This window comes from Hipposideros armiger, unplaced genomic scaffold (assembly GCF_001890085.2).
Source record: "Hipposideros armiger isolate ML-2016 unplaced genomic scaffold, ASM189008v1 scaffold_378, whole genome shotgun sequence".
NCBI lineage: Eukaryota > Metazoa > Chordata > Mammalia > Chiroptera > Hipposideridae > Hipposideros > Hipposideros armiger.
Genome location: NW_017731728.1, coordinates 934665 through 946673, shown reverse-complemented (window position 1 = coordinate 946673; position 12009 = coordinate 934665). Strand labels below are relative to the sequence as shown.

Below are 12009 nucleotides of genomic sequence, written 5' to 3'. Positions count from 1 at the left end.
TTTTTTTTTTTTTTTTTTTTTTTTTTTTTTTTTTTTGTGTTTCTTTTTTCTTTCTCTGTTTTCTTACATGGTTCTGGTGGACCCACATTTGCTGGTGCTGATGCTGTTTTTCGTGTGATCTTCAACGTTTTTGGGTGACCACTGACCCTGTGACCTCCAAATGGTGTCCAACTAACCACTTAAAATTAACATCTTTTTTTTATTAACGAATTTATGGTATTATCTTTTTTTTTTTTCTTGGTGGGAATGGGGTTGGGGTTGTTTTTCTCTATTCTAGATTATCCAGTGAAGAAGATGAAAACGACAGAGAAGGGATTTGGTTTGGTGGCTTATGCGGCAGACTCATCTGACGAGGAGGAAGAACACGGGGGTCATAAAAATGCAAGTAGCTTTCCACAGGGCTGGAGTTTGGGGTATCAGTACCCTTCGTCGCAGCCACGAGCTAAACAACAGATGCCGTTCTGGATGGCCCCATAGGAAACAGCGGAACAGAATTTTGACCCTTGGTGACTCTTCGTTAGCAATAATGCATGCATTTGATTTATCAAGACTGGGGCCTGCACTGGGAACCATCGTGGACTGTCGCGGAACTAGAGACACAGTGTCCCCTTTCTGCAAGGGGTTGCATTCTTTTTAAAACATCCCTTTTTCTGCAGTGGCATAGCATCTGTTAAAATTTACTTAGGATCACAGATTTGTCTCAGAAGATTTTTTTTTTAACGGTGAAATGTGCTTGTTTAGCAAAACATCCCAACAGGGTCATTCCAGTATACATTTGACCTGGTCCGGCCTTTTCCTAACGCATATTCCCTATTCCGTCGTAAAGAAAATTTTATTTGTATTTTATTACTGTTTGGTCAATTTTGATAATAACTGGTTACACATGAAGCCTTACTATTTATTAGTGGGGAAATGATTTTAAGGCCATCCTTTCCTTTCGGTACTAAGTCTATGAATTCCTTAGTCCCGTTTCCATTTTTGGATTCCTTCTGCTTTGGAAATTCTGTTTTACTAATTTCGAATTGTCGGAGTTCGCTGGATCCTGGGTAGGAAAACGAAGTTATTTTTTTCATCGTGTCTTTTTATTGGAATGGTCCAAAGCTGGCACCTTTAGGCACACACTTGTCTCGTAGCCATGGCTGTGTTTATTGCCCAACTGGGTCAGAGAAAACTACTTGATGGTCAGAAGCTGGTCGGAGCTCATCACAGAAGTGAAACACAGCGGTCTGTCTCCCTCAGAACTGGTTGCAGCGAAAATGGAGAGATTTGACTGCTCGCAATAGGATGGGGACTTAGTGACTGAGATTGCCCTTCATCCTTTTTCTTGGCATTTCCGGTTTTGCCAAAAGAACTTTTTTGTATCAAATATATTGATGTGTGAAAGTGAAGGAGCTAGTCTGCTGAACCAGGAGTAGTTTGAGATACTGAACTGTCATTTTTGCACATTTGAATACTTTGCAGGCTGGCTTTGTATAAACTTATCCCCTGGTTTCCTATATGTTGTAAATATTTAGACCATAATTTCATTATAAATAAATGTATAAATATTCTGCTTCTGTTTTTTTTTTTTTTTTTAAAGATTTTTATTTTATTTTATTGGGGAATTGGGGGGATGGAAGCAGTGCTGGGGAATTGGGGGAAGGGGAACAGACAAGTTGCTGTCGTTTTGTTCTTCAATCTAGTTGTGGAGGACGTTGCTTCACTGGCCCAAGTTGGCACCATCATTGCGCTCTTCCTGGGTGAGGCAGATCAGTCGCCGGCTTCTGGACGGCCGCTCACTGCGGCTGCTGGCCGCTCACGCTGGCTGCTGGCTACATACGGTAGCCCATGGCAACCCACTGCCACAGGGGCTGCAGCCCACGCCGTCGCCGGCGACTCACGGCAGCTCAGCTCCAGGTTGAGCTGTTGTTCAGCATCTTAGCTGTGGAGGGCAGTGTCACTGGCCCTCATATGTGGGATCCGAACTGGGGTCCTCTGGCATCCCAAGCGAGTTCTTAACCATCGCGCCACTCGGCCGGCCCTGCTTGTGGTTTTTTTGTTCTCTCTTCCACAACCCATCCATGCACTAAAATTGATAAACTTGTTTACTCATAGTTGGAATTACACAACAAAATTCTAACCCCATCAGGAAAATACATACATGGACCCAAAGTTTGCCTACGGTTTCATGAGTTTTATGACTTTCCAAAGTAAACCCTTTAGAAGTCCAGATGAAAGTGTAAAGGATGTTTTCCATTTTTATGGAACACCGTTAAAAGGACTGAGTGAATGAAACCTATTTTTGAAGGAAATGCAAATTATTTGTGGGAAAACAGTCTCAAAAAGGAAAGAGGTTTGGCAGACGTTGCAACAGAAAGATTTCCGTGTCAAGTTCCTTCTAGTACCTGTGTGTGCTCTCTAAATAGAGGAATATAGTGATCATGCCTCCATTTATTTCTATATTCAAGGCCATCTGAAAACTTAAATTTCCTGTTGGAGGGTATTTGTTTACAACAAAGCAGATTTTGTAGTATCTTTCGTTTACATATGTTTAAAATACAGAACTAGACTTGGGGACGTGTGGCCTTGGAGACCTGGCCCACTCTTCCCAAGCGCCCGAGTTCATTGTAGCTGGTCCTGTAAGGATATTTACTTTCTCTGCTATTAAGCGGGAAACTTGCTCTCCATCCTGTTGGGAGGATTTGGTGGCTGGCGGGTCCCCTTTCCTCATTACGTTTAGCCAAATTAGTTTATCCCAAGCAGCAAACCGCCCTGAGTCAGTTACGTTAGAGGCGCCCTCTGTGCCCCTTGTCACACCCCCGTTTTGACTTGTGTAGGTGATTGTTCAGCACGTTTGTGTGTGTGCGCGCGCGCGGTGCTCCACCGAAGGAAAAGTGCCTTTAGTGGTAAGTCCCCGAGCTGGGTTTGAGGACCTGGAGGGGACATGTCCCTCCCCGGAGGGGGCGGGGCCCGTCCCTGCGTCATGGGGGCGCCCCGCCCCTCCCGCCGGTGGCGCCATCTTTCCCGGTCGCGGGAGGGGTCACAGGTCAGTGCTGGATCGTCGCTGTGAGTGGAGGGGGGACGCGGGGTGATCGGGCCCGGCGTGGCCTCCCCGTCCCGAGTACGAGCAGCGGGGGCTCCTCGAGGCGGAGGGGCGGGGGCGCGGTGGCGGGGCGCAGCTGGGGGGCGGGGGCGCGGGGACCCCCGCGGCCCGAGCGGCCCTGTGCCTTCGGTCCCCAAACCTCAACTTTCGCACTCGGCTCCTCCTCCGTCCTGTGGCGGTGCCCCAGCCGGAAAAGAAATTCCGGGTTCCTTTGTCTCTGTTTTTATTTTGGGAAACGTGTGATGTGTCACAGGACCGAGCCGCCCCGGTGTCCTCGGGCCCCGGAACCCCCCAGCCGGGAGCTGGAGTGCCAGGCCAGGGTCGGGCATGCTGGGGCGCCGGCTCCGGGACTGTCGCCCCGTGTCACCAGCCTGGGTCCGATGTGTTCTTCTCTCTCCCTAGGTGCCTTTTTCTCGGGGCCGCGCGGGGGTCTCCGAGAAGACAATGGAGCCTGGAAGCCGCCCAGCTGGCAGCTGCTGTAGCAGCCCCCCGGGGTTCTCTCGGGAATACAAGCTGGTGATGCTGGGGGCCGGCGGCGTAGGGAAGAGTGGTAGGTGACAATCCCTTCCGCTTTACAAGAAGTGAGGATGAACATTCCTTAAAGCCGGTGACCGCCACTCAAACCAAACGGGAGACTGGCTCTCGTGCAGTGTTGATAACTTCACGTTCTTGCCCTGGGTCGCCCTTGTGTGGACGTTAACTTTCATTTCTTGTTTTGAAGCTATGACCATGCAGTTCATCAGCCACCGGTTCCCAGAGGACCACGACCCCACCATCGGTAAGTCCTATTAGCGCTTAGGATTCCACACGAACCCCCAAAAGGGTCTTCCTTGGTGTCCATTTTCAAACCGTTTGTAACTTTCTCCTTGGAGCCTTTTTTGGTGTCTAATTCAGATTTATCTAACAAGAGACTCATAGCAGGATGGGGAAGCAAGTGAATATTTCTTTTTTCCTCACTTAACTCTCTATAGACATAAACATAGGCCCTCTTTAATCTGTCTTTTATTTACCATTCATGGGACACTTTCCTTGTTATTTTTATGGCGGGTATACTGTATTGTTAGATTAAAAGAAAAGTTTAAAGGCCACTTAACAGAAACCTGTCACTTGTCTAAGGGTCTGACTTGAGACTGACTCTGTAACTATGAGTCAGCTGGTTTGAACTTCCACAAAAGGAAGCAGAAAAACGAGTAGAGCCAGCCTGCTGAACTCTTAGAACCCAGGCCTGCAGAGCCTGGCTCGCCCCCTCCAGCTCTTCATTCAGAGCCTTAAAGCTCAAGTTCATTAAATATTGTAGTAAGGTCCTCCTTCGAGTCTTTTAAACTCCTCAATGCTCTGTGGTTGATGAGATGCAGTTAGGGTAACAAGTGACTTTATTTTGCCTTTTTAAAAAAAATTGCTTTTCTCTACAAAGGCTAAGAACATTGCTGTCATTCCTAAACCATAAGGAAGTGGGTTTGATTAAAAAGGGTGATATTCCGGGAGAAAAGGGGTGGGGAAAGGGGAGGGCACAGAAGCGCGGCCATATTACTAGTATTTTCAGGATGTGGTCCTGGGTCTCTAGGAAGGGTTTCCATTGGGCCAGGCCTCTGCTGCTGTTTCCCCCAAAGCCAGTGAGTGTTCTGTGCTAACCCAGCTTTGCATTGTGGTGGTTTTATCTGAGACCGCGGTGGATGGGAGAAATAGAAACAGTTCTTGCTTCCTCGTTTACAAGATTAAATTTAGAATGTTGTTCAGGGACTCAAACACTGGGAATTCTAAGAAAAAAACAAAGTTAGGGTTTAGGACATTTTACTTAGAACTCCAAAAGCAACTTTTCCTTTCTTTAAAGTCCTCCGAAAGAGTTACTTTCTTTTTCTTTTTTTTTTTTAAGATTTAAAAAAATTTTTTTATTAGGGAATCGGAAGGGGAACAGACAAGTTGGTGTCCTTTTGTTCTTCAGTCTAGTTATAGAGGACATAGCTTCTCTGGCCCATGTTGGTATTATCATTGCGCTCTTCCCAGGTGAGGCAGATGGGTCGCCGGTCACTGGACGGCCGCTCACGGTGGCTCTTGGCAGCTCACGCCAGCTGCCAGCCGCTCACAGTAGCGTACAGGAGCCCACTGCAGCTCCACTGCAGCCTACGCCGTCACTGGCAACTCATGGCAGCCTAGCTCCAGGTTGAGCTGTTGTTCAGCATCTTAACTGTAGAGGGCAGTGTCACTGGCCCTCATATGTGGGATCCGAACCGGGGCCTTCTGGCGTCCCAAGCCAGTTCTTAACTAACGCGCCACTCGGCCAGCCCAATAGTTACTTTTTTTAATCAATCAGACTTTTTTCCCCCATCACTTACTCTCTTGACAATATTAACTGACTCACCAGCAAATACTGACTTCTCTTGAGTTCCTATTATGTCCCAAGCACTGTGGTAGGCCCTGGCGGGGTAGAGCCCTGAGCAAAAAGATAGGGTGTCTGTTCTCACTGAGCTTATAATTTAGTGCATTTTGTTTCAAACTTTGGCTGCTAACTCCAAGAGGAAATCGTTTACATTGTAACCAGTACACGTACAAGTATGTGTGTGTACATACACATACACATATGCACATATGTATATGTAATTAAGACACCACAAAACTAGACTTACCTCACTGTGTGTGGTGTACTCTGGTATTTTCTCTTTCATTTTAGGTTTCTGCTTGTTTATTTTAATGCTGGTCCCAACCCATTAAATTGATTCACAACTCCCTAATCCTACTGGACAAGTGACCTGTAGTAAGATAAACATTGATTTAGTGGGCTCTTCACTTTTGAAGAAGAGTCAGATGCAAGGGTTCAAGAACAAAATTTTAAAAGAAAATACATCAGGATGTAAGCAGCAATTGTTTGAATGATGGAACGATCGAGTGGGTTTTTTCCTCTTTGTTTTTACTTTCCTCTGTTTTCCAAGGTTACTATAATAATATGCATGAAGAAATTTGCTTTCATAAAAGAGAAATGATATGGATTATTTAGATAATTGGAAAGTAAGTTATGATTTTTCTCTTTTGTGTAGTATTAAAATGAGGAGGAACTATAGAATAAGGTTAAGCACAGAAGACTTTTGAGTCAAGGAGGCCTATGTTGCCATTCTGGCTATATCATTAACTATGCAATTTAATTCTGGTCATTCAGTTAACTGTGGGGAAGACTTTTAATGTTTCAGGGTTTAATTTTCCTTATCTGTAAAATGAAGATAATAATACTTCCCTCACTGGATTATTGTGACTATTGAATGAGTTAATGTATATAAATTACTTAGTATAATGCCTGGCATCTAATTACTGTTTAATAAATGGTAAAGTTACTTTCCTTGCATAATATTTAAAAAGAACAATAAGACAGTCCTTCAGAATCTTTTTGTAGCTTAGGATTGTGGTTGAAGTCTTATCAACTTAAGCTATGAATAAAACTTACATCATCGCTTATATAACCTTAGGTAAAGACCCAATTTATGTATCTCAATAGATTTAGCATTTTTCTTGAGAAAAGGTGGGCCCTTAAGGAACTGTGGCGTAATCTGATTGTCCGTTAGACGGATTTTGAAGTAAGGTCACATATTCATCGCTTGTGGGTTTACAGTACACTTTTCTTCCTTCCTGTAGAAGATGCTTATAAAATCCGAATCCGTATTGATGATGAGCCTGCCAACCTGGACATTTTGGATACAGCTGGACAGGTATCCAACCCCCAAATGCTATGAGTCAGGGTCTTCTCACTGTGGTAAAGGGGAGGGGAGGGCTCGTGCAGAGAAGATCACTAGTTCATGTCTTTTAATTTTTCATGCACCCTGACTCAGGATAGCAGGTAATCAGCGCCTCTCTTTTTTTAACCTGAAATAAAGAGCTAATGTGTACGTCGTTCTGAGATGCATCGGAACACTGATGACGCTTGTCTCCCTCTAGGCAGAGTTTACAGCCATGCGGGATCAGTACATGAGGGCAGGAGAAGGGTTTATCATCTGTTACTCCATCACTGACCGTCGGAGTTTCCATGAAGTCCGGGAGTTTAAGCAGCTTATTTATCGCGTTCGTCGTACCGATGACACACCTGTGGTTCTTGTGGGAAACAAGTCTGATCTAAAGCAGCTGAGACAGGTGAGGACAGAGATGAAAATGCCATCTGTCATCTTGTGGGTTTAGTCTTTTTTTTTTTTTTTAGCTGAGCCATCCTGCTACCTGTTGGCAGCTCAGCGGCTGCTCAGCTCGGGCTGGACTCGAATCGCTGTTGCTCAGAGCTCAAACTCTTGAGCGAGCTCTTAACCAACTGAGCCACTCAGCCGGCCCCCCCCTTTTTTTTTTTTTTAAATTGGGGAACAGTGTGTTTTTTCAGGACCCATCAGCTCCAAGTCAAGTAGTTGTTTCAATCTAGTTGTGGAGGGCGCAGCTCAGTGGCCCATGTGGGGATTGAACCAGCGGCAACCTTGGTGTTATGAGCACTGCGCTCTAACCAACTGAGCTAACTGGCCGCCCCGGGTTTAGTCATTTTTGTTTCCGTTTAGAGTCCTCTGTCTTAAAATAAAAATTCAAAATTAGCTACACCTTAACCCAGAAGACTTCCTCTATATACTAGTTTGCTATTTTGTATAAAATCTGGATTTTAGGAATCCGTTTGCAGGACAAAATCCACAGGATAGTAATCAGAGGACAGGTAGGACGTGCATTAAATGAAGGATCGTGAAATGGTCAGTCCCTAAAACCCCAGAAACAAATCTGTGGATGTTGCATCAGGAGAAACTTAAATTAGACTTCCAGATATACTTCCTGAGGGTGAGGGTTATGAGCCCTGGGAGGGGAGAATACGAGAAATTATAAAAGAGTGAGAGAGGATTTTTCGTAGAGGATTTTCAATAAGTGATACCCTCAAGTGGTACCTAGACAATGGCTAGGGTGTTGCTGCTTGGTGCTGAGTTTCTGGGGGGACTGGGCAGGGGGCAGGGCACATTCATGACGACTGGTGGAAGTGAACGGTGTAGACTTCTCGGAAGTAGTTTGATAGTAGTTAAATTCATAATGCTTCTCAGTGAATCCCCATTCGAAAAATCTCCCCAGCGATTTAGATATAAAATGATCACTGCCAGGTGCTTTATGGTAGCGAAAACTTAGGAAAAGGCTAAATGTTCAAAAGTGGGAGAAATTATGGTATATCCATGATTGGATATATTGATTTTGGGTTCCTTCGAGTTTTCAGGGTCGTAGTTTTTTAACTACGTATGTATCTCTTTGCCTTGTGTTTTACTTTCTTAAAATGAAAAGTATGAAGAAGGTTGATATTCATAACTGTTCCCTGTCCCAAAGCGCTGTCTTCAAAACAGAGTAGAAGTGGATTCCTTAATCCAAAGGCAGAAGGAATTTAGAACTTGTGCAGCCCTGCCCCCCAACCCTCCAGGCACCCCTGAGCATTTTGGGGTGCCCTCCTCCTGTCCAGGTGGCCTCTTCCCCTCTGTGGATCAGTGTAATGGTTTCCCCGGTGCCATTACAAATTTTCTCATCATTCCGTTTGTAAAGGTCACCAAGGAGGAAGGGCTGGCTCTGGCCCGGGAATTCAGCTGTCCCTTTTTCGAGACGTCTGCCGCGTACCGCTATTATATTGACGACGTGTTTCATGCCCTGGTCCGCGAGATACGCAGGAAAGAAAAGGAGGCGGTGCTGGCCATGGAGAAAAAATCGAAACCCAAAACCAGTGTATGGAAGAGGCTGAAGTCACCATTCCGGAAGAAGAAAGATTCAGTCACCTGAGGTGGTGAGGCGTCACCTGTGAACTGCAGTGCTTGGTCAGAGGGGTCCAGCACGTGCGTCCGTGAGCCTGGTCCCTGCTCCTTCTCCTGTTATGACTGTTATTTTTAAAGTACCTGATGAAGGGGACATGCCTACTAGGAGTTTTCAATGATGTGGTATTTGAAATATTGTCTCTTAGCTCATTCTGATTTATTAACACAGTGGATGGAGCACTGTCTGCTTTTGAATTGTCACATTAGAATTTGATCTACCCACGTGTTGGGTTCTGTTGCTGATGGTAATGAATGAATTAATGTACGTTGTCGGCCCCCAGGGGGCCGCGTGCACCGTGCATGTCTGACAGCTCACAAGAGGAATGCATGGCCCCGCCTCCCCCACACTGTCATTCAACTTCAGTTTCCTGGGACTGTCCCCGAGAAGGACCTCCGTCTTCTCTGCACGCTGTGCTTCCTGGAGACAGATCAAAAACCATACAGGGAAACCGGTGCTAAATAGATCGGTGCTGACGACCAGCAGATAACTGTGGGACTGATTCTTTACAGATCATGGAGTGACGAGATTGGGGCAATCAGGCCATAGTTGACAGGAGTTGGGCTAGAGAGAGGCAGAGTCAGGACTGCGTTCCTAGCATGACCTGGCCTTTGTAAGAAATGTACTGGGATGGGTGAGAACAAACAGGAGCAGATAACTTGCAATGAAGGCTCCTCCTGGGATGTTCTTTTACTTTCTTTCAGGTTTTTGCCTTCTTTACCTTCAGAGGCTAACACTTTGGGAACCGTTCCTGGATTGCTAATCTTTTGCTTCATCTGTATCCCTGCTTGGGGCAGCCATTGCCTGTACAAGCTTGTTTTCCCCGAGGTGCACTTACATTCATAGCTTCTAGTGCTTTCTCTTAGCCCTCCCGCGCTCTCCAGAAGAGCTGGGCCTGGCCATCTGTTTTTAGGCCCTTCGTCAGACTGATGGCGTTTTCCAGGCAAAAGAGACATCAGGAATCTGAGTAAAATTGCATTGCTGGCACTGGCGGTCACCTGCCTCAATGCTCTAAGAAAGCCTGTGGTGTTTCTGTTTAATGAGCCCGTTGTGAAGCTTTAAAACCCCCATGCGGTGAGTTCCTCATTGAAGATTTCTTTATGAGGACCCTGCTGAGTTCCCCTCGGGGTTGTCTGAGCCCTGAGAGAAGACAGGCTTCTGCAGCCTGTGCAGAACTGACAGACGGTCGTCCTGGGAGGAAATAGCTTTAGTATCGGTGGTGAGTTCTCCCTTAGAATCAGGATGATTTTGATACTTGAGTCCTGTGTGGAGGTTCAGTGCAAAAGTGCTCAGAGTAATGTCACGTAGACCGAGCATTCAATGCCCCTGAGCGGTGCTGTGTGCACTTTAGACTCTTGAGAACGTGACTGTGATTCTGCTTAGAAAGCGCACAGCTCAGCTTAGTGTTCTCTGTTTTTTGTTACGGGCAGAACAGGGCCATTGGGTCCTTCCTTATAGTCAGTGGTGTATGTTCTAGGTTTAAAGAAAAGCACTGGTTGTAACTTTTTTAGCTAACTGCTGGTTTCTTTTAAAAGAAATGCTTTTGCTACAAATTAGTCATTTTTACAGTACTCAAGCCATCCAAAAGTGAAAGACCTGAAATTTGAATCTGTGCAGGACAGAAATCTTACAGGAACTGTAGCACTTTGAAGAAGCATGAAGGTGGAAAAGAAATACAGTGCAATTCTGTTTTAACAGTATTTCACCACGTTTAAACTAGCTTCAAGTCTTCTCAGTGGAATGCCTTAGCTCTCATTACTGATGACCTGCTATTTTCATCAGCAAGAACTTGACAGCTGTGTAATCATTTGAGATAGTCCAGGTAGCAGAGAACATTGCCAGAAAGGAACGTGTGTTAGGAGGGAATTTGTATTGTACATAGAACAATAACAAATCAGCATTTTTAAGACTATCACTGTCATGTGTTTGATTGTTGGATGAATTAACTCATCAGTTAGGATTGAGGCTTCTCTTCAGGGTGCTAAACAGTCTGAGGGATACAATAGGTGTGAGTCAGGGTTCTCTTCTTAGTGATCACACAGTGAACGTAATTGACAAGCTCTAAATAGTCAGTTTTATCCAATTCGAGGGCATTGAAGTCAATTACTGCCTGGAACTTTGGGGAGAAAAATTCAGGGCCGAGTTGAAAAGCACTGGAACTACTCAGTCCATGTCAGATGGGTAAGTTACCACATTGAGAAGCAAGTGTCTAGAATCAGCTGTTTCGGTTCAGAAAGGGATCTACCTTTGTTTTACCTTCTTGATATTAGCAAGCGCTGGTCTACTGTGATGTGTGGGGAGGACATGGTTTTCACTCACGTCCCGTATATGAAGACAGTTTGTATTATGCAATATAAAACTTGTAAACCACTTTTTGGGCTTTTCCTTTACTTAACGATGTGCGGGTAGAAATGTTCGCAATCATTGCAGAGGGTCATTTTAAGAAAAACATTGAGGGCCGGCCGAGTGGCTCAGTTGGTTAAGAGCTCACTCAAGAGTGCGAGCTCTGAGCAACAGGGTCGCTGGTTCAATTCCCAGCCCGAGCTGAGCTGCCAACAGGTGGCAGGATGTCTCAGCTAAAAAAAAATAAAGTTTAAGAAAAAAACAAAAAAGAAAGAAAAACATTAAATACCGTGAGATTTTATATTCTGGAGAGTATTGATTAAAAAAAATGGAAGTGCCCGCCATGTTCCGAAACAGCAGTATCACATGCTAGGTAAGGAGCATGGCACGGAATGCCCCTTCATTTGGAGAGAGTGTGCCCTGGGTGGGGAGACAGAAAACACACATGAAGACGATGGCAGCTTTGCCACCTGGTTCAGGGAGTTAAAGTCATTTCAATCATGTAAACTAAGTGTGAGAGCGAGGGAGGAAATTGGCGGTCATTGCTGTTGCCTCCACTGCTGTAATGGGCCTCAGTGGTGGGAGAGACGATTTAGTTTGGACAGTAAAGGAGTGTGTTTCTGGGTCCTTATTTAACAGTCACTGAGTGCCTCAGGAACTGTCTGTGTGGCCCACTGTTGAAATGGGTACTGAGGGCCCAGCACTCCATTTTCTGCTTAACATCTGTCGGGAAAGGCAGCAGAACCATGCAGTGAGGGATTCCAAGGAACATAAAATACCCCTGCTGCGGAGCTCTGATA

General features: G+C 45.4%; 1 protein-coding gene across 3 annotated transcripts; it reads left to right on the top strand.

Annotated features, from left to right (window-relative positions):
* The first annotated feature begins 2975 nt into the window (after positions 1 to 2975).
* On the top strand, positions 2976 to 11237 carry RIT1 (Ras like without CAAX 1). 3 transcript variants are annotated; one of them, XM_019662709.1, is made up of 6 exons: positions 2976 to 3025; positions 3485 to 3632; positions 3804 to 3860; positions 6704 to 6777; positions 7004 to 7195; positions 8606 to 11237. In XM_019662709.1, the coding sequence occupies exons 2-6, from the start codon at positions 3527 to 3529 to the stop codon at positions 8834 to 8836; spliced, it is 660 nt and encodes a 219-aa protein (XP_019518254.1). In that variant the 5' UTR covers positions 2976 to 3025; positions 3485 to 3526; the 3' UTR covers positions 8837 to 11237. The 3 variants fall into 3 exon arrangements, with proteins under 3 accessions (XP_019518254.1, XP_019518255.1, XP_019518253.1); XM_019662710.1 differs by lacking the exon at positions 2976 to 3025 and adding an exon at positions 3029 to 3045; XM_019662708.1 differs by lacking the exon at positions 2976 to 3025 and adding an exon at positions 3032 to 3100.
* The last annotated feature ends 772 nt before the right edge of the window (positions 11238 to 12009 follow it).